This window comes from Ipomoea nil, unplaced genomic scaffold, assembly GCF_001879475.1.
Source record: "Ipomoea nil cultivar Tokyo-kokei standard unplaced genomic scaffold, Asagao_1.1 scaffold1361, whole genome shotgun sequence".
Lineage (NCBI taxonomy): Eukaryota > Viridiplantae > Streptophyta > Magnoliopsida > Solanales > Convolvulaceae > Ipomoea > Ipomoea nil.
In genome coordinates this window covers 1,690,068-1,713,675 of record NW_017617789.1, presented here as the reverse complement: position 1 = coordinate 1,713,675, position 23,608 = coordinate 1,690,068, and the positions used below count along the sequence as shown (strand labels likewise).

Here is a 23,608-nt window from a genome sequence, read left to right as displayed (position 1 = left end):
TTAATTAATATAAGGGGTCCATTGAAAATTCAGAAAATGATTTTTGAAAGTTATTTTTCATTTTTTTTTTGTGTGTTTGAGTATTCAAATAAAATAGAGTCAATGAAAAATATTCATTATGATCAATGAAAAAAAAAGGTCCAATTTGGTATTTAAAAAAATGACTTCCGAGATTTTTAGTCAAAAAACCTTTTTTGAATTCTTTATTTTCATGTATATCTCTTCTCTCTCATCCTTTTTCTAACTAATTTTTGAATTATTATTACCACCACTAACACCGACGCCACCACACCACTTATTATTATTATTATTATTATTATTATTATTATTATTATTATTATTATTATAACAAATAATATATTCATTTTCAGGAAAATGACAAAATAGAAAAATGTAATTTCTTAACTTCCAACCAACAAAAAAAAAAAGATAATTTTTCAACATTCAGTCAAACTCGAGAAAAGTAAAATATTTTTTGAAAAATGATTTATTTTCTGCAATCATTTTTTGAAAAATATTTTCCATGGCATCATGAGTATCCCATGGCGCAATCATTTTTTGGAACAAAACGAGAGTGCAGATGCGCTTGCCTCCTGGTGTGTCAACATGAGTATCCCATGGCGCAATCTTCAAAACTGCCCCCCTGGTGTGGACGAGATCATTGAAAAGGATAGAATGCGCACACTTTGGATGCGTAGAGGCCATAGCTAAAAGCCCCGGGGTCCCCCCCTCCCCCTGATAAAAAAAAAAATGAACTCTAAAGATGGTTTATGTCTCCATGTTACAATATGGTTTTAAAAAAGGAAAACTTTGTTATTATGGAAAAAAATTATACGAGTTAAATTTTTTTTTTTGTCCTAAATTTATAAATGGTAATTCACATTTAGTCTTTCTTTTTCAAATCATTACTCTTTGGTCTTAGTATTATCGTAGCATGATCATTTTTTATCTTTCATCAACAAAATCGTTTAAATTCTGTAAAATACAAGGATATTTTTATCTTTTTTATACAAAGTGGATGACTTGTTATATTTTTAATGGAAAATATTTTTTAAAAAATTCATAATTGAAGACCTAAATGTACATTTCCACGATTTTATTAACGGAGAACAAAAAATAATTATGCTACAATAATACTAGAATCAAATGAGGAAGTAGACTGTCATCTATAAATTTAGGACAAAATTAACTTAAATTATACAATAATAATACACTTTGTATTTTAAAACAAAGACTCTTGTCCCATTCTACTTACCGAGTATTTTATTAGTCAAACCAATTATTTTGTATGTCATTATTCTTTTTTTTTTAAAAAAAAAATCAATTATGCTTACATTTGATTGTCTTTAATAATATTTTTAATGTATTTTTAAATATATAAATTTTAATTCTAACACCAAATTAAATATTACAAAAACTAAATTATAAATAATTTTTAAATACTCATGATTCTTTACAAAATAGTATCTATTTTAGTATTTTATACTTTTTTAAACATTTTAAGTCCAAAGAATCTAAGCTCCACCAAGAAATTCGAATCTATAAATACCCATTCAGAATGATAATCGAGATGTCAATCATGCCATCATACTAAATTGGCAAATTATAAATAATTTATTCACTAAAGCATGGATAAAAAGATTTTACATTGAAGTATGGGATGTTTATGGAAATTTTCCCATCAACATGTTTGCGGTGGTGGTGGCCTCACTGCCTCAGCCATTACAAAGATAAAAAAAAGCCCCCGTTACTTTACAACTAATGCAAGAGAACAACAAATGGAGATTATCCCATTGCAAGTTTAGCTCATTCAAAAAGTGATTGGAAAGTTGCTGTGGCATTTTATACACAACACCAAATTGGATTCCCAACGACCAATGATGTATGTGTTCTAAAGGGATTGCCATCTTATCAATCAACTCATCAGTAACTCTACAAGGATTGGGGTTATTTATGTTTCATAACAATGAAGTACTCCGAAATTAATTCATTATTTGAGTATCCTGTAGCCCCGTAGGCTCTTCTTTTTTTTCTTTTCCTAATGACAAAAAAGGTTAACCTATACGCAAAAAGGGGAAAACTGAGAACCAAAAAAGTTAAACACGCGATAAACTGCAATATAAAAAAAAAAAAAAAATATGAAGAGATATTTACAAATAATTTTTACACATTCATTTCATTAAAAATTTAATACAAAAAAATAAAAAAATTGTGGATATATATTAAATTAAATAATAAAAATACTAATTACCACAATGGCAATTTAAAATAAAAAGTCAATATCTAAAATAATTTTTTTTTTTAGATAAATTAAATGTTTGTGCCATCTCTACGCACAAATGAACAGAAGAGGCAAACATGCAGAAAGGGCAGAGAACCAACATGCATTAATTGAAAAGGAAACCAACAAGCATTAAATGCCCAGAAGGAAACCACTTTGGTAACAAGATTATTCTAGAACAGAAACATAAGTACTGCCAATTATATTATAGCAGTTGCAAGGATTGTCTTGAAATAAGGACAGAAGTATAGCAAAGAGATTATAAGACTTGATATTTAAAAGCCACCACGAAGTCGAAGAACAAGATGAAGGGTGGACTCCTTCTGGATATTGTAGTCTGCAAGTGTGCGCCCATCCTCGAGCTGCTTGCCAGCAAATATCAGCCTCTGCTGATCTGGTGGAATCCCTTCCTTGTCCTGAATCTTAGCCTTCACATTATCAATAGTATCTGAACTCTCCACCTCCAGAGTGATGGTCTTCCCTGTAAGGGTCTTGACAAAGATCTGCATACCGCCCCTCAATCGCAGCACCAAATGGAGCGTAGACTCCTTCTGAATGTTGTAGTCTGCAAGTGTCCTCCCATCCTCAAGCTGTTTACCTGCAAAGATCAAACGCTGTTGGTCTGGAGGAATGCCTTCCTTGTCCTGAATCTTTGCCTTCACATTGTCAATGGTATCTGAACTCTCAACCTCCAGTGTGATGGTCTTCCCAGTTAGTGTTTTGACAAAGATCTGCATGCCACCACGAAGGCGGAGGACAAGATGTAGGGTGGACTCTTTTTGGATGTTGTAATCAGCAAGTGTACGACCATCTTCAAGCTGCTTTCCAGCAAAAATCAGCCTTTGTTGATCTGGAGGAATGCCTTCCTTGTCTTGGATCTTTGCCTTCACATTGTCAATGGTATCTGAACTTTCAACCTCCAGGGTGATGGTCTTCCCAGTAAGTGTTTTGACAAAGATCTGCATGCCACCACGCAGGCGGAGGACAAGATGGAGGGTGGACTCTTTTTGGATGTTGTAGTCTGCAAGAGTACGGCCATCTTCAAGCTGCTTTCCGGCAAAAATCAGCCTCTGTTGATCTGGGGGAATCCCTTCCTTATCTTGAATCTTAGCCTTCACATTGTCAATGGTATCCGAGCTCTCAACTTCAAGAGTGATGGTCTTGCCAGTAAGAGTTTTCACAAAGATCTGCATGCCACCACGCAGACGGAGGACAAGATGGAGGGTGGACTCTTTTTGGATGTTGTAGTCTGCAAGAGTACGGCCATCTTCAAGCTGCTTTCCAGCAAATATAAGCCTCTGTTGGTCAGGAGGAATTCCTTCTTTATCTTGAATCTTAGCCTTTACATTGTCAATGGTATCTGAGCTCTCAACCTCAAGTGTGATGGTCTTGCCAGTTAGAGTTTTCACAAAGATCTGCATACCACCACGCAGACGAAGGACAAGGTGGAGGGTAGACTCCTTCTGGATATTGTAGTCTGCAAGAGTGCGTCCATCATCAAGCTGCTTTCCAGCAAAAATCAGTCTCTGTTGATCTGGAGGAATTCCTTCCTTATCTTGAATCTTAGCCTTTACATTGTCAATGGTATCTGAGCTCTCAACCTCAAGTGTGATGGTCTTGCCAGTTAGAGTTTTCACAAAGATCTGCATACCACCACGCAGACGAAGGACAAGGTGGAGGGTAGACTCCTTCTGGATATTGTAGTCTGCAAGAGTGCGTCCATCATCAAGCTGCTTTCCAGCAAAAATCAGTCTCTGTTGATCTGGAGGAATTCCTTCCTTATCTTGAATCTTAGCCTTTACATTGTCAATGGTATCTGAGCTCTCAACCTCAAGGGTGATGGTCTTGCCAGTTAGAGTTTTCACAAAGATCTGCATACCACCACGCAGACGAAGGACAAGGTGGAGGGTAGACTCCTTTTGGATATTATAGTCTGCAAGTGTACGGCCATCTTCAAGCTGCTTTCCTGCAAAAATCAGTCGCTGTTGATCTGGAGGAATTCCTTCCTTATCTTGGATTTTTGCCTTAACATTATCAATGGTATCGGAACTCTCAACCTCAAGAGTAATAGTCTTTCCAGTAAGAGTCTTTACAAAGATCTGCATCTGCAATAATTAAGAAGAGTTACAACTCCAAAAGCCCTACTACGTATTCCAAAAAATAGTAGTTAAAAGCTTCATGTCACCCAAATGGTATACACATGTATTGCATAAGTTTCAGTTCAACTATCCAACTTAAATGATGAGGCTATGATTTTTTTATATCTTGGTTCTAGATTTTGAAAACCTGTACCAACATAATCCATTAAATTTGGAAAGCAAGAAATTGTTAATGATTATAAATTAATAAATGAACAAATTCACACTATTCGAAATTTATGGATAAGTTCAATATTCCAGGTAATATACTGTAAAACCAGCATGTAAAAAATTCATAATCTCATTCAAATAGAACTAAGTAATAAGTTCTAATCTATTGACTAGGCAAGGTAATGAACAGTAGTTAAATCATTTGAAGTCTAAATTTAGAATTCAAGTAATAAAAGCACCACATATTGGAATAAAATCATGTTATCCTGATTTAATCAAGAACAAGATCAATAATCCACGTTATCAAACTCTAGAACAAACAAATATTTAAAAAAAAAAAAAAAAAAAAAATTCTAAATAACCTAATACCCGAATCAAACCGCAAAATTAGTTTCAACAATCAAAATCGGTAGACATATGCATGCACAAACATCTATATAACTGTATTCAATCGCAGAAATGAATCTCATCTTTCATACCCTATAAACTCAACCTCAACTCATAATGTTTTGGTCAAACAAGACAGATCAGAGCAAAATTACACAATAACATCGATCTATAAAAAAATTCACAATCTCATGCATCGAAACCCTATACAAACATCAAAATTCCGAACAATAAATTCTCAGTCAAATACGATACATAGATCAGAGAGAAGCGATTTGAATAATCAGATCTGAACGGAAACAATCGATCAAGACGGAAATGAACAAAACTCGATACAGAAACGATGAATGAAGAAACTTACCTTGAGAGAGGCTTTAGGTGTCGAGCGATGGAGGGATATGGAGAGAGAGATTTGTCGCGATTGATTGATTTGAAGAAACAGGACAATGAAAACCCAAGGGTTGAGAAGCGTATATATAGTGGTGCTTAACCGACTTGGATCAACAAAATATAAGGACGATTTAGCGGCCTTCAAAAGCTCGCGCCCATTAAATTAAATAATATATAGTTGGTAGTTAGGACTTTTAATTTGTTCTGGAATTTCCTGACCACAGACTTCTTCCGTGTTGAAATAGCCTAAGTTGTTCATCTAATCAAATTGAAGTTTGCATTCAAAAAAAAAATTGAATTTTAATACATTATTTAATTTACTAGTTACCACGTACATGTCGCGCGATACTCAATGTATATTTTTAAATTAGTATTTCAAAATTTATCAAAGTATCATTTTTTATCTTGACATATATCAGAATATCAGAGTATCAAAATTTTTATAAAAATAAATATTTCAAAAATGCATAATTATGACCTGTGACATAAATGATAGATTAATTGGTGCAATAAAATTTTTAGAATGAAACATACTCACTGAATAGTACCCTAAACATAGTTTTTACAACACAAACTTTTATTAATTGGGGTGATACATGCTTCTTCTTATTGTCACTTTTCGTCATAAATTAATTCTTGATTTGACTAAGTAATAAGTTCTAATCTATTGACTAGGCAATTGTAGAATATAAATTGTGTTTCTAAATTTTGGAAATTTGGAAATACAATACAGGGTTATCACAAATTGTAAATTTATAAAAAGTAAGTTGTGAATATGTAGTAGGTAAATTGTGTATATTTAGATCCGAATTTACCTTGCAAGATAGATCCGAGTCCACATGATAATTTGCCTATATTTAAATAGTTATTGTAAATTTTTTAGTAAATTTCATGTCATTAATTAATTAATTATTTATTTTTTAGGTCCATGGTCATTATTGTCATAGCGTTATTCGTTCAGTCATTATATCATAGACCGCAGTGCATGTGCACCGCGGTAAAAAACGGCGCCGTTTCTTTAAGTAAAGAAATGGCCCGCCGTTATAGTTAACAGAGTCCGCTTGTTTGGTGTATTAAACACCAACTGATACTACAGTATATCTAAACGGACACTGCAGTTATATCAAAATGATACTGTAGTTATAGTGAAATGAAACTGCAGTGTATATAAAATGAAACTGAATAACATTTCACATATTTGAGTGTATATTGTACAATGAAGCTGTAATTATATCAAAATGGTCATGTAGTTGTGTTTTAATGAAACTATAGTGTATATAAAATAAAATTAAATAACATTTCTACATATTTGAGTCTATAAATATCGAATGAAACTATAGTTATATCGAAATGAAACTGTAGTTGTGTTGAACTGAAATTGCAGTGTGTACAAAATGACACTGAAGAACAGGGTTACTTTTTGTAAAAGGATGCGAAACGGCGGAAAACAAACACTGTTTATTTTTATTTTAAAAAAAAGACGCGCGGTGCATGATTGATCATGCACCGTGGTGCATGCTTTAAGCCTTATTTGTTGGGCCATCATCTTTGTAAATACTAAGGTCCAAACTATGAGTTCTGAACCTAATTTTTTATTGGGTTTCTTATTATTACTCAATACATAGGTCTTTACCGCCCCATCTGAGAAATAGCCCATAATTAAGCCCACTTTCTCAGCTTTCAGTCGTTATATTATAGACCATGGTGCATGCACCGCGGTAAAAAACGGCGCCGTTTCTTTAAGTGAAGAAACGGCCCGCCGTTAGAGTTATCGGAGTCCGCTTGTTTGGTGTATTAAACACCAACTGACACTATAATATATCTAAACCGACACTGCAGTTATATCAAAATGATACTGTAGTTATAGTGAAATGAAACTGTAGTGTATATAAAATGAAACTGAATAACATTTCACATATTTGAGTGTATATTGTACAATGAAGCTGTAATTATATCAAAATAATCATGTAGTTGTGTTTTAATGAAACTATAGTGTATATAAAATAAAATTAAATAACATTTTCACATATTTGAGTCTATAAATATCAAATGAAACTATAGTTATATCGAAATGAAACTGTAGTTGTGTTGAACTGAAACTGCAGTGTATACAAAATGACACTGAATAACAGAGTTACTTTTTGTAAAAGGGTGCGAAACGGCGGAAACTAACACTATTTATTTTCATTTAAAAAAAAAAAAAAGACGCGCGGTGCATAATATAATTTGCCCTCAGCTTTATACCGGTCTCAGTGTCTCACCATTAGGCCTATTATTTGATAACATGAAAAAGTAGAAATAAAGAAATGAAACTTGTTCTCTACCAATTTTTTTTTTTTTTTTTTTTTAAATGAAACTTGTTGGGATCATTTCAATTTTGTATTTTTTGTTCTTTCTTCAGATTTTTTTTTAAATTTATTTTTCTAATTTTCATTGCTCTAATTTTCCATTATCTTTTTTTTTTCAAATGTACATATAGGTGATAGAGATGTCAAAACGGATCCAATCGCTGAGTTAGGCCCGCTTAACATGTATTATACAGGCTAAGTTGAAATTTTCAATCTAGCCCATTTCTAACGGGCCAACCCGTATAATCCATAACCCCCACCCCACCCCCCACCCTCCACCCTCCCTCAAATTTATTTTGAGTAATTAGGTGTTGCATTAATATTTTAAAATGTTGTTAATAACAACAATCAAACCATTAGCCTTTCAACGGGTCCGGATTTTGGGCTGTTCAAGTTGGGCTACCGCACAGGGCTCCAAATTTTAGAAGCTCAATATTTTATTTTTACCTAGTTAGTTTAGAAATAAAAATAAAATTTTTTATAATTAAACTTAAAAAGCTTTATAAAGAAATGGTAGCAATATGTATTTATTATATTTTAACTTTGAGGTCTAAGGTTCAAAACTTGTGCACACTATTATTATTCTATAATATGTCTATTTTTACCTGTGCGTTGCACGGAAAAGATTTGTTATAATCTTTAAATTATAACAACGAATATTATATAGTGCATTTGATGAAATGAGTTGTATCGATTATGTTTTTTCTTTTATTTTTTTTTATGTTATCCTTGCTTGAATTCGAGCAAATAATTGTCCAATTATCCGTGCAGTGCGCGTGCAATGTATGTGCGATGCACGATTCGAGCAAATAATTGTCCAATTATCCGTGCAGTGTGCATGCAATGTGTGTGCAATGCGCGTGCGATGCACACAAAATCCCCCAAATACAAAAGAAAGATCAAATGTCCTATCTAAAACATCTCCATTATGGTCGGGAGACATCCGAATGAGTATTATAGGGATATCCTGCAAATGATTAGTATAATTAGTTTAAATTCAATTAACATTAAAAGTGACACAAAAGTGTCAAGTTATTATTATAAAATATGTGCAACATCTTACCGCCCGAGCCATACCAATGTCCATCCCTATTAGAAAAAACCGCAATGCACTTTTGATGGGGTGTGGAGCCTCCAGGGCAAACATGAGAGCACCACCTGATAACAGTAGGATCCAAGAATAAAAGTGAACTTGGGCCACCTTTTGAGCCACCTTGCCCAGTGCACCACCAAGCCCAGACATGCCCAAAATAGAGTCCCCAATATAAATGAAAATGGGGAAATATATCATTCCCCCACGTAGGGCATCACAAAAATTGATTGTGTATGTCATTTTTGTGTTATGGTACCATGCACTCGAAATTAAGCTCGGCTTGGAAGACGGGCATCATGAATATACCACCTACAGTAATTAGAAATTGAATTATATTTCTCACTAACACTCAAGTTTAAAAAGAGGTTTTTGAGGTGTTTCTCAGTCTCAGACAATGCCCTTACAGTGCGCATGCAATGCGCGTGCAATGTGCGTGCGATGCACGGATAATTTTTTTTGTTATATATTTAGATAATAAAATTACGGTATTAGTTTTAAAGATTTTAATTTTGATAAGGCCTTATTTATTTACCCGAACAGGGTCACAAAAATCTAAAAACCGACCCTGCCTTTCAATTAATTTAACACCATTAAAACCAACAATGCTAAGAATACTTGTTGAATATCTTTATCTTTATATAATTATATATTTATTTCTATCATTCAAAAGCATTATATATAAAATTTATTTATATTACAAGTATTAATTAATACAATTAATTGTATCTTTATATAAATATTACAAAGTAATATAAAATTTATTTATTATATAAATTAATTATATAAATTTATAAACTATATATTTTTTAAAACTTTATAATTTAATAATATTACAATTACAAAATAAAAAATAGTACATGTAAACTATATTAGTATTAAATATAAAGTGAATAAATTATAATTACATTTTAAAAATTAAAATCTAATTATATGTGTAATGTGTGTGTACGCGTATATATATAGACATATATGTTGTTTGTTTAAAAAGTTTAATGTATTTGATTGGAAACAGTGTTAATTGTTAACTTAAATGTTGAGAGTTTGATTACTAAGTTATACAAAAACTCAAATATTTTAGCATATAAATTTAAAATAATAATAATCCAACCACAGGTTGGAAAATTTCAACTTGTGTAAAAATGGGCTAGCCCGGCCCATTTCTAGATAAACCCGAGACGAGGCATCTCGGGGGTATCCCGTATAGGATTGGATTGGCTCGTTTTGACAGCTCTATTAGATGATATAGTTGCTTATTTTTCTTCTTCTTGATTTTTTTTTTTGAAAAATAAATTTTTAATAAATAATAATAATTTCAAGTGTGCCCACTAGTCTGGAGAACTGGTTGCCAGGTGCCTACAACAAGGTCATACTTCCCTTTTTATTATTCGCATAATAGAAATTGAACTTTGATTTACGGAAATGCTAAAACATGTTACTGGAATATGCGCTGTGGGTGAAGACCGGATTGTGACCCTAACTGATAAAAGATTACAAAGATTAGTCATTGTTGACCGATTTAAATTAAACATACTAATAGACAAAAGTAAATTAGTCTAAGCGGTAATAAATTAAACTTGAAACCTTATAAATACTAAGGCCTTGTTTGGTTAATGGCGGATCCGCCCAATTTTTGGCGGATCCACCATTTTGGCGTTTTGACGGAAACCATGTTTGGTTATCAGCGGTTTGGAGCAGCGGTTTGCTCCAAACCGCTGAAATCCCAAACGCTGCTATGAGCAGCGTTTGGGGTTGGCGTTTTGGGAAAAATTTAATTTTTCCCAAAACGCCCCTATTTATATTAAAAAAAAAAAATTAAAACTTACTGAGGAGCCGAAATGGCTCCTTAATTTGAGGAGCCAAAACGACTCATCAATGTTGCCCATCTGGGGTGGGCAACAAATTTGTGGAGCCTTGAGGCTCCTTAAATAGGAGCTTCAAGGCTCCATTCCCACTTTTTTCAATCATTATTGTGTGGACCATATTTTGTCTAGTGTAAAATAATGTACATTCAATACAAAAATAATGTATATTTAGTACAAAAATAATGTACATTGTATTCAGGGGATGTACATTATTTTTGTTCTGAGTGTACATTATATTGTATAATGTACATTTAGTACAAAAATAATGTACATTCAGTATATTAAAAATGCACTTTTTATTATGGTCCACATAACATTGTGTGGACCATGGTCCACACAATAATTTGCCCACTTTTTCCACCGATGTGGGACGGTGGGAAAAGTGGGAATACAAGAGGGGAGCAGCTTGTGCTGCTCCCTTCTTTCGTTCTTTTTTTTTTTTTATTTATATATATATAATTATTATTATTATAAATTATAAATTATAATGTATACCCTTATGGTCATTTTACATGTTAACCGCTAATCTAAACAGCTAATTTTACCAAACTCTTTTTTATAAACCGTTAATACAATCCGCTGGTCAAACCTGCTAATACAATCCGCTAACTGATAACTACTAACACAACTCGCTACCGCTGACCGCTAACCGCTGATAACAAAACAAGCCCTAAATCAATTATGAGAATTGCCCCATAGTAGAAATCGAACCTAACCATGGGCAGCAATATTTATTTGGTACCTAGAAAGCAGCACCCACATTGAAACCGACACTTGAACATAACGTAAATTGGAAGCCAAGCAGGCAGTTTACGTTAGTTAATCCCGAGGATACACATGCAATATCAATATGCCTACATACCACTCATCATCATCTTCGTTTACATCATGTATCCATAAATTGGGATATGCAACAAACACTTATGATGCCTTTTTTTGAGGGATCCTTTGATTTTCTGTGTGCTCAAAACAACGTCAAACTGAGACTGTTAGTTGTCTCTCCCATCCATACACATACAATACAAACACCTTGGTAAAGGTTTTGTCTCCCAGGCCATTCTTTTAAGTTACCTGAAATCAAATTAAAGAATACGTTCTCTTTCAACTAAAAACTTAAAATAATAGTTGAATTGTATATTTATATAAATTATGCTTAGTAAAGTTATATCAAAGCGGGTCAATGATAACCCGCGAGTTAGGTGGGCAGGTTTAAAATGGGCCTAAAATCTCAAAGCCCGCCCTGTTATTTTGTCGAGACGAGAAAGACTAGTCCCACTATGCTTGTTTTGACAGTTCTAATGCTTAGGCTTTGTTTGTACATTAATTAGAGCCAACTAGGTAGAAAGGTAGTGGAATTCATGAAGAGGTGCATACAAGGAAATGTGAATAAGGAAGGAAAAAGTGTATTAAGAGAAGTAGTGAGAAGGACAAAATAAATGGCGACATAATTCATTGGTTGGATGATTGGAGAGGACAGGAAGACGTTAATCAAACGTTGTTGTATGAGTTAGAGTTTCACGTGATCCCACTCAAGATCTTGTCACCCATGCGGGTTTGTGCTTCGTGTATTCAAAAATTCTATCATATTAGGAATAATATAGTGAATAAAAAGTCTTATTTATATGATTTACTTCTAGGGTAACATTAAGTTATTGTCGTTAAGAATGATCACTAATTACCACACACACATTGTGCAAATTGTCTAATGTTCAATGTATATTTTTAAATTAATTGACTTAATAGTAGTTTAGAGGAAAACACCTCCACTAAATAGAGACCTAATTTATTAAGTGCATAATCGCTAACATTAAGTTATTGTCGCTAAGAATGATCACTAATTACTACACACACATTGTGCGAATTGTTTAATGCTCAATGTATATTTTTAAATGAGTTAATTACCGAAATGGTCCCTTGACTATAGCGAAATTACCAATTTGGTCCTTGACTATTTTTTTGACCAATTAAATCCCTCAATTTTAAAAATTTTAACCAATTTGGTCCTCCGTTTGTTTGACCGTTAGTCAACCGTTAACTTAGGACCAAAATTGGTAATTCGCTATAGTTAAGGGACCATTTTGGTAATTAACTTTAAGGGGCGGCAATTCGGTTCAGTTTTCTCGAACCGTATCGTACCAAACTAGTTAGATTCGGTAATATAAACGGTAATAGATTCTTGTATACCGAATTGTACGGTAAAAACTCGAACCGAACAGAATACCATTTGAACTTTGGATTGTTATTTTGTTATATATTAGACTTTCGATATGGACTATGTAAACACCACAACACATGATATAGAACTATTATTATTATATTGTTTTAAAAAATCAAACGGTATTCGGTTCAGTTCAATTTTTTACTGAACAATTCGGATCGGTTTTTTATCGAACCGTTCGGTATACAAGAATCCAATACCGTTCGATTGTTCGGTATATTACCGAACCAAACTAGTTCGGTACGGTTCGATTCAAGAAAACTAAATCGAATTGCCCACCCCTAAAGTTAATTACCAAAATGGTCCCTTGACTATAGCAAAATTACCAATTTGGTCCCAAGTTAACAGTTGACTAACGGTCAAACTAACGGAGGACCAAATTGGTTAAAAATTTTAAAGTTGAGGGACTTAATTGGTTAAAAAAATAGTCAAGGACTAAATTGGTAATTCCGCTATAGTCAAGGGACCGTTTTGATAATTAACTCTTTTTAAATCAACTGACTTAATAGTAATTTAGAGGAAAACACCTCCACTAAATAGAGACCTAACTTATTAAGTGCATAATATATATATATATATAAAATATGCTGCTCTCCACTGTCGGTGATAACCAACACACGTAAAGTCTCATTAATCCATTATTACTTTGCTTGAATATCATTTAATCATGTCTACCACCGATCGTTATATCGTGCACCAGGGCGCACAATGCATTGTGCGTCCTAATCCAAAATGACGACGTTTTTATAAGTTGGCGGAGAGTTGACGTGATGAACACCGTTTCGTCCGTTCAATTCCGTTATAATTTTTTAACACTCGAATACGTTTATGTGTATTATTTAAAAAGTTTATATGTATTATATATTATATACTATGTTAGAAATTTATATGTATTCTATCATACAATTTGTACATACAAAATCAATATTTTTTAAAAAAATGAAGTTAACAACAAAAACGAGAAATAGATACAAAGCCACGCATTTTATAGAACAGGGCGCACAATGTGGCCCTGGTAAACGATATAATTTGCGTCTACCACCATACCTTTTTGACTTGGACCAAACATGTTTAGCCAAATTATTACGGAGTATTATTTTTTTAGCTTACATGTGAAAAGTGGTTTAATTTTTTTTTTTTTTAACATAATAGAAAAATGTGAGATTTTCATCTATTAAAAATAGTGACCATTTTTTGACTACCTTAAGCAATGGTCAAAAAGTTAAAAAATTTGTTAATTTCATTCAATTTTTTTGGACAGTTAACCTTATACTTATATTCTCTCTCTGCCTAAAATATTGATTAAGATGATTGACGGCTGTGACTAGTCCTTACTTTTTACACAAGGAGTTGAGGACCCAGTTTATGAGATGACAATGCGCTTTCTTGTAAAAAAAAAATCAGACACAAGGGTGCACATACTAAGTAAAAGTACATAATTAATCTAATGATATATAAAAGTGAACTTAAAAAAACGTGCAAAGTCAAAAAGTACACCAAACAAAAAGACCTTGTGGTTGAGCATCATAATTGTGGCTCTTGCAAATAGAAGGTCACAAATTTGAACCCCAGTGAGAACATTGACTCTTTATGCTCCAGACATTCAATAGGTTGAGAAAGCATGTATGGACAAATATTACATTGTAACATTTTTTATTTTTGTCAAGTATGTGATGCTAGATCTATAGTAAAATTATATCACGCCTTCAATTTGTACCGGGCTACATGTGTCTTAATGAACATAAAGTCACTAAAATTTTAATAAAAAACATCTCTTCATGTGGACTTTAAATAAAAGCCTTTTATTATTATATACATAAAATCCATTCTCAAAGTCAATGGTCGTTTTAACATGTGTTTCATTTGTTGTGAGTTGTCAGAACATTTAGGGTGCGTTTGTACACATATCTTCTTCAGTTCTTGTGTACAACCATCCAAATGTCCACTCATTTAAGGTCACCTAATCCTGCCCTAGTAAATGGAAGGGATAACAGTACAGGCACTGTAAAATTCTCTATTAACTCATCAAGTAAAAAATTAAGTAGGCTTATAATAACGGCGTGGTAGGACACCATAGAGGTGTGTTGTGAAAATGTCACTTTTTAGTTAAAAGTGAGATTTGATTTGTATCTCCTTCAAGCCTATAAGCTATATATACTAGTACAAATCTACGTTTATTTTTCAGTGTGGGACAAAGGCTCCTTCAAGCTTTTAACCTGACACAAATTAGGAGTGAACCACACTAAAAATTATACCACAAAATGATGAGCATTTTAAACGTCAAAAATAGATAATTTTACCAACATACATATCATATTTTCTTGTTTGGTTAAGGAAATGTCATATTACTGTAGACGATGTGGGATGAGAATTACATACCCCACACATTCTTAGGTTATATGAAATTCTAAAAAAAGTTACATTACCTCAAAACAATCTTTAACCAAATACTAGCTAATGACCAAATTTAATTACTTTACCCACAAAAGACGAAATTCTTTAGCCTAGAGCCTCACAAAATAGTGGAGGGGTAAACTACATTGACTATCTCTCACACTAAGGTTGCCAATGCTTGATCATGTCTCTTTACCCAAAACCTACCACCCAAGAATCAATTGAACTGTCCCTGCAACCAAATTTAATTACTTTGATTTACAAAAAACTTGCAACCCCCACTTGAAAGTATGCTTTTCCAAACTAATTTATCGCACTCTAATAGCATGTTTGGTTCATGGAATAGGTCGAGAATGAAATACCATTCACAGGAATAGACCAATTCCATCGTTTGTCTTAGCCTTTTATTCATGAAAATAACATTTCTGGGAATGAGCTATTCTATTTGCAGGGAGATTGGAATACTATTCCCAAGCACTAGAATATAGTTTATGTATTATAATACCAAAAATACCCTTATGCATGTTTATATATATATATATATATATATATATATATATATATATATATAATTTATTTACTTATAGATAAAAAATATAATTAATTAAATATATACAATTATATAATACATTATATTTATTGAAGTATATAAATAAATTCATTAATAAATTATTATTATTATTATTATTATTATTATTATTATTATTATTGATGGGGCCATGGGATCTCGGGGCTCATGTATTGAAAAAGTCTTGTCTCAAATGGGAGTAGTGAAGGAAAGAGGTTGTCCCAAATCTTGTTGGGTTAAAAAGGCATAGTGGAGGTGGTGCGTGCATGGCAACCGTGGGTGGCGATTGGAGTGCATGTGTGGCGAACGGTAATGGCGGCGTGCATGGCGGACGGCCACGGTTTCTGTGCATGCATACACGGCCGGCGGCGATGGCTGCAGTGTACATGGTGACGGTTGTGCATGGCGGCGTGCCGGCGTGTATGGCGAACGACAACTAACGGCGGCGGTGTACAAAATCATTTTTATTCTTTAAACTAATAAAATATTGTAATACAATTCTTGAAAATTATTTCTTCTGTAAACCAAATAATGGAATATAATTTATATTTTATTTTATTTCTTATCTATTCCATTCTTTATAAAATAACATTTTTATTCATTCAAAATTAATTCTGTGAACCAAACATGCAATAAATGTATATTATGGTGAAGCACCAAAAGTGTTATTTCTAATATACTTTATAGTTTATACATCAGCCAACGTAACCACACGTGAACCCTATAATTATTGGTGAAGTGGTCCTCCACGTGCGGCTCCATATAGTAATAATGTTGGTTATTAATTACAATTATTAATTATGAATTATGACTAATAATAATGTAAGACTAATTAACACCCCCAACAACTTGCGGTAGAATATGCATATAAAACACCGCTTTTTGTTTTGCTGATGTTGTCTCAGCGTAACTCACGTTGACTTTGTGTTTGCCGCCGCTGTCTGCTGTGCAGAATTTGAGGTCCATTCTTAATTACTTTCTCTTAGTTTTTAATCATAGTACTAATCCCAACACTCCCACCATTTAATATTTCACTTAATTAATTATGGAAATCAATGGCGTGATTAAACTAATACTATCCTCCCCAATGCTTGCGCCACAAAACTAGCAAAAGCTTTTACTGCTTTAATTTGTTTGGTCTACCATGTGACACTGCAACTTAACCCTCTCTCATGTTTGGATTTTGTCGTCCACGTGTCGCTTCTTTGCTCGTCAAGATTCAAGAAAACCAAAAGTCATACTTTGAGTCTAAGTAGTATCGATTCATTTGTCGGCGGAGTAGTTGTAACAATTTTGAGATTTGCTATACTTTTTGTTGTGCCACGTTAAAAAGGGTATATAGCAACCAGTTTTCAATAATTTCGATCTTCAAAAAGTATTATCATATATACATACATATTTACGCTCTGAGATGGGATGTAAAGTGAGGGCAGGGCTTAGTCCAATATAGTCTTTCCAAGCTTGGCCTCGAGCCTCCAATTAGCTAAATCTAAACTAAGATTAGCTCTTTACAGTGTTGTCCCGAGATTATCTAGGCTATTAATTCTGAGTCTGAACTCTCAATTTCACATTTAAGCGAAAATTTTCAATCGAGTGATTTGCCCTAGCTACACCTTTTGGTTGGTGCACAAGATTTGGCTTATATATATATATATATATATATATATATATATATATATATATATATATATATATATATATATATATATATATATATAGCATTGTTGTTTTGAAAATGATCCATCCGATCAAGTTCTTGCTTTCCCATAAGAAATGCTAAAAAGTATGCGTACACGCATAATAAATAAATAAATAAATATTTTAAAAAACACTAGAAAAAACAACATATCAGATCCTTTTACAGATGTCCTCTTCAATGGTAGACCAAATGGAGATGACATTTGTCCAAACATATTATCATCAACATATTCTGTGTCGAATCTTAAATTTATTATTTAAAAAAAAAAAAAAAAAAAAAAAAAAAAACCTTGGAATTTACAAGATTTGTCAAGTGCAGAAGCTTATGATGAGTAACAGATAATTAAAACATCCTCTTTTTTTTTTCACCATTAATAAGGAACAAAAGCTTTCATCAACTACCTAAAACTAGGCCTTCTTAGAAGGCTGCAACTTTAACATTAATAAATAAGAACATAACCTTTTAGATGATCAGCAGGCAAAGCCTACAAAAAACAAGTTTCATGCATCTTGTTCTTTGTAGGAAATGTCGTCGAAAAATCCCAACAAATATTTCTCGATGGCAAGCATAGTGTCGAAGGGGGGAAAGGCGGGCAGGCAATCTAAGTTGAAAACCGAAAGAGAAAAACCTGAATAAGAATCCGAGAAGAAGATCGAGTTAAACATGTAAGGAACATAGGTCTCTCAGTCATCCAGCTATACAGTTGGAATTCGAAGTCGGGCTTTATGTACTTTACTCTCTATACTCCTACATTATTGCTGCTCGAATCCATTAGAATCTTTAATCTTCGGGCTGATTTCATGAACTCGCTGCATAATCAACGGGAAAAAAGAATAAATAACAAAGTTTCGGGTTATAAGAGAGGAATTAAGCTAATATATCTACCTGAAAGGTTCATCACCGAGGTGTTTGACTGCACCGGTGACATCTCGGTACAGCACATGATTCAGCACTTCCGAGTTTTCGATGCCAAACATGTCTGCTAATTTTTTGTTGAGCTTTTCGTATGACTCTAGTAACGAAAGATCCAGGGTACGGCCAACATCCTCTGATTCCATAAAAACCTTACAGTGACCCGTCTCTAAATTCGGCTCGGGTTGGGAACCGTCACGTGGAGAGTTTTCGAGGGTGCCGTGCAGATTAAGGTTAGGACCGGAACTGTCAGAAGTGTTTCCCAGCTTATTATGTGGATTGCCATCAGACGAGCTATTCCCGGTGCCAACGGGAGAAACAGTATCACCGGAGCAGCTTAACGAGATCTGCTGCTCGGTGAGAATAGGTTTACCAAAAAGAACGAGTGGTGCTTTCCCACTATCAGATTTTTTCAACGTCTCGGCAGAATTTCCCATGGTTAGCAAGCAAGAAATTTCCTCGGTGCTGCAAGGCTTGTGGATTGCCGGACTATTGTTAGGTCTCGAGGGCATAGCAGCATGATCGAGCGGAGGAAAACCAACGGGAAAAAACCCCGACGATTGTAGTTTATTGAAATGGAGATCTGATAATGATAAACCATATTGAGCATGCCTGGCTCCCTGCATGCCAGCAGGGGGTGGGTTGTCGGGAAGACAACCAAACGGGCCGTTCGGACCAAGAAAGTGGTTGCTGGAAAAAGCCGGCATAGGAAGTTGTCCATCAAACGGGAAATCGGGATGTTGAGGTAATCTAAACTTCTTCCTCGGGGGCGAGAACGGAGAGATATGCATTGTGGGCATGTTGGATACTAATTCCACTAGCCACGGGCTAACACGTTTCACGTTTTGAAGCAAATCCGGTTCGTCCCATGTTACCTGCACCATTTTGTTTCGAATCAAAGACGCCTTTGAACTATCAAAGTACTAAATTCAGTTCAATTGAGCTCAACTAAGAACACATACATACATTGGAAGCGATATATTGTGGACTTATAAGTGTTGAGCATATAGCCATTAGTGTGCAATCCAACTATTAGCTTAGGCTTTTAGTTGAGATGGAGCACATGCTTTAATTTGGTATCAGAGCCATGCCAAAGGTCATGGGTGGGTTCGAATCTCAGCGTCACCCCCACCGCACACCTGAGGGGGCGTGTTGAGCATATAGCCATTTAGTTGAGATGGAGCACATGCTTTAATTATAAGTTATAATATATGTGGAAAATATTTGGAAGTTAGATTACCTGGAGAAGCCGCCATGGAGAATCTGGCCAGCGAATTGGATCTGCAACCTGAACCGAGGATATAGTTCCCATGAACCAGCTTATCCGGGAAGAATCCTCGGTTTCAAAGGCCATCTTAAACCTCATCCCCGAGCACCAACGGATCTGCAATGCTGTCTTGACGAGAGAGGCTTTCACGCAAAACTCGGGAGTGCTAGCTCGGGGGTAGTAAATCACCTCAAAGGGCTGTCCATTGACTGCAAGATTAGCAGCTTCAACAACCGATTCAGCCTTCACCTTTCCACTGCCCATCAAGTTCCCGTTATTTCTCCCATTCCCATTTCTCATCAATTTGTTCTCATCCTCCCTAAGAAAAGCCGAAAACCCTCCATAGGGCACCATGCAATTCCCCCCGACTGGATTCCAACCGGACGACGTTTCGGGTCCACCACCGATCCCCCTTTTCGCCCGTCGAATCCCGACACAAAGATCCCCATTCTCTGCCCTCAGGAACACAATCGAATCCCCTGCCACAAGCTTTTTATGGTTCACAAACGTACTCCACCCCGTCGTCAAAAGATGCCGCCTCGGGGTCCCTCGATAAATATGCCTGAACTTCCAAGTCTCCCCGTGCACATCTTTAGCAAGGATGGTCTGGACCGGAGGATCAGCCGAGTAGTCCAACCGAGGAAAAATCGTCTCTGCACAATACCTTGGCACCGAAAACCCTCCCCCATTGTTAGCATCCGATTGTGTCAACGTCTTCGCAAAAGAACTCGGTTTATCAGGGCTATCACCTCCATTAACCCCCCCAACCCCCCCATCATCCTCAAACTCAACCTCATTCCTACTAACCGGAACCAATCTAATCTTCGAGAAAACCTCATCGGTCTCAGGATCTGCCATATACCTAATACCCGACATTCTGCAAGGAATATAGGACGGAATCCTCGAAGAATTCCTGAAATCAACATTGCTCGAGGCATGCTCGGCGTGCCCCTGAGGGAAGTAGAAAACCTTAGAGTTCACTGGCGGCATTTGAACCATGCTACCAGCACAGGCATGCCATAACTGAGAATCTAAGCACTTTTCTGGTTCTCTCACTGTGTCTTTGGAATCCATAAAAGTAATCATCTTGTAAAACCCAATAGATTCTACAGAACTTAAACTACCCAGACTCAACTGGTTATTAATTCATAGAAGAATCCACCTTTTTTTGTTTAGAAGATCTATAGTTCACACTACCCACAGTAAATGCTGTCATCAACAGAAAACAAAGATCCTTTAGGGAAATTATTAATGGAAAACAAACGGAATAATCAAAGCAAACTGAACAAAAATAATTTCAGCAGAATCAGATTCAAGATTCATACCTATTCTATCTCCACTCAACAGGGAAATCTTCTTGTCCCAAGAGAAGCCATAACTGCAACCTTCAAATCTCAGAGAGTGGTCAAAATTCTCAAAGGCAGATAAAATTATTCTTGATTTCCCAACAATTCAACAAAGTTGGACCAGATTAAGTGTTCCGACCACTCATTTTCTAGAATTTGACCACCTTAATCCTTCCAAATGTATCACCCAGAAAAGCCCTAAGAACCCACACAAAATCCCATCACTTTTGACTTGGTACAAAACAAACACCCCAAAGAAAGATGAGATTTTTCCCAAGAATTTCTCTAAGAACTCAAGAGAATTGCTTGCTCCCACCACTCAAAGCTTCAAACTTTACCCACTATCTTCAACCCCAGCACAGAAAACAGCACACCAACAGCCAATTTTCAAGAGAAAGGTAAATCAAGAAGGAAAAGAAAAAGAGAAAACCCTATCAAAAAATCGCAACCAATGGAAAGTGAAAACTCGTTGATGTGCTTTTACTTCAGCTCTTTGTCATCTTTATGTCTCAAGACACACATATTACAGATAGAGCTGTCTTCATATATTTGGATCAATATGTATGTATATATCCCTCTCATGTATGCATGCTCACATGTACATGTCCTAAGCATTTAGGAGTCTCCCTTCATAATTATTTTAATTTTACTTCTTTAAGCTTTTAATTTACCAAAAAACCCATAATCTTTATTTGAATATGTAATCTGGGTGAGGTAAGCTTTAATTACTTATAACTTATCAGTTCAACTCGAAAAGATGGATAGACAGCTCTTAAAAAGAATTAAACTTAAAACATTATAGTTATCAAATCAACTGTCCGACCAACTTAGCTGAATTATCATATTTTTCTACACTATCGAATGTCTCACAACTGTAAACTTAATTTAGAATTAGTCCGAGATCCACTCCTAGAATTGTATTTTTATTTCAAAAAAAAAAAAAAAATTAGTCCGAAACTTTGACCCTACAGTAACAATTTGTTCATCAAGGGTCTCAAATTGGTGTGTGTGTTTTTATTTTTAAATATTATTTATTAATAATATTTTTGGTTTCATATTAATTATCTTCTGGTTGGTTGATTAAAATTTGATTTTTCTTACCTTCTTCTTCGGATCTGAGGAAATGAGATGTACCTTACGAAGTCAGCAAAACAACAAAGATCTCAAGGCAAGCTATCAAAATATTAATTTATGTTTTTTTAAAAAATAAAATATAGGGGTTGAGGGGTCATTTTTACTATTTGTTTAATCAATAAAAAAATAATATATTTATTCTGTTGGATTTATTTGGTATTTTCTTAGGAGGGATTAGTTTAACAGTGAGATTTGGAAAATATTATTGATGGATGTATGGTACTATGGTAGTGAGTGGAAGTCAAAGAACACTAAAAGCAAGGCAGGGAAAAAAGATTAAATAATTAAATAATTAGATGGAAAGTGGGGGGTTAATTAAGTTAACTATATATGGTTAAATATGAACTTAATTAAGTGGGGGTGGTGACTTGATTGAGGTTAACTCATTAACTGTACTTGTCTTAAGCTTTGGGATTGGTTTGGTCAACCTCCTGCTAACATTTATTTTTAAAATGTATTAAATATTCTTGATATTTGAACATTAAAATAATCACTTTTTAATCTTACTCTCAACTTGTTTAATTATTCGTGTAGTTTAAATTCGAGACTTTATACTAAGACTATGTGGTCTAATGGTACCCGGGTTGAACTTCCATTTGGAAAGTTGTGTGTTTGAGCCTCAATGGAGGCGTTATTGGCTCTTTGAGCTACTACAGATACTACATTGTCATAGAGCTAGTAGCATTCAAAAAATTTGAGACTTTATTACTTCAAAAATATATATTTATTTTAATTAGATTACACATTGTTAATACTTGTTTGATATAATGTAAAAGGTTAATTAGTCAACATTGAACTATATTTTCAGGGAACGGAATTGAGCAGCCTACTCCCTGGAAGATTAGAAAAAGCCTCTATTACGCGTGATAGAGTTGTTTGTATTCTATCGTCCTTAAAGAATTTTTCATCAGGTTCTTCACGAGGATAATTTACGAGTTTTTTTTTATACCCATAGGGTCTTGAGTTCTTAGTGTATGTTATGTCCCGGGGTCACCTCCTCCTTGGTGATCCAAAAGTGACTTCTTAAGTTTGATTGATTTAGTTATGTCACTTGACCACAATGTCTTTTTATGAGATGCCGGTCTTTACTTAAGAACATGTTTTTTTCATGCAAAGTGGAACCCACTCAAAAATTAAAGAACTTCTCTCTCATTCGTGTGCACGTCAGCTGCGTCCAATCGAGCGCGTGCATTACACACGACAGCGGGGCGCGTTAACATAGTTGTTTCGTTCTTCTTCTTCTTCTTCTTTTTTTTTTTTTTTGTTTTTAATTTTTTTCCCTCCCTTATTCTCTTCTAAGTGCCATCTTAAAATTTGTACAAAAATTTGGCTATCGAAAATGCTCCAAGTGCAATCGTTATGCTATGGACCCGTGTCCAGCATGCATGCTGGACACGGGT

General features: G+C 34.5%; 2 protein-coding genes across 3 annotated transcripts; both read right to left on the bottom strand.

The window, feature by feature from the left end:
• Window positions 1-2,368: 2,368 nt before the first annotated feature.
• On the bottom strand, window positions 2,369-5,513 carry LOC109185864 (polyubiquitin-like). 2 transcript variants are annotated; one of them, XM_019335822.1, is made up of 3 exons: window positions 5,339-5,513; window positions 3,144-4,386; window positions 2,369-2,915 (listed from the first exon to the last, which is right to left on the bottom strand). In XM_019335822.1, the coding sequence occupies exons 2-3, from the start codon at window positions 4,384-4,386 to the stop codon at window positions 2,557-2,559; spliced, it is 1,602 nt and encodes a 533-aa protein (XP_019191367.1). In that variant the 5' UTR covers window positions 5,339-5,513; the 3' UTR covers window positions 2,369-2,556. The 2 variants fall into 2 exon arrangements, with proteins under 2 accessions (XP_019191367.1, XP_019191366.1); XM_019335821.1 differs by having other exon boundaries at window positions 2,369-4,386.
• A 12,391-nt stretch (window positions 5,514-17,904) lies between these two features.
• LOC109185910 (auxin response factor 18-like) lies at window positions 17,905-21,624 on the bottom strand. The gene is made up of 4 exons (XM_019335888.1): window positions 21,054-21,624; window positions 19,702-20,937; window positions 18,435-19,336; window positions 17,905-18,358 (listed from the first exon to the last, which is right to left on the bottom strand). The coding sequence occupies exons 2-4, from the start codon at window positions 20,812-20,814 to the stop codon at window positions 18,289-18,291; spliced, it is 2,085 nt and encodes a 694-aa protein (XP_019191433.1). The 5' UTR covers window positions 20,815-20,937; window positions 21,054-21,624; the 3' UTR covers window positions 17,905-18,288.
• Window positions 21,625-23,608: the final 1,984 nt, after the last annotated feature.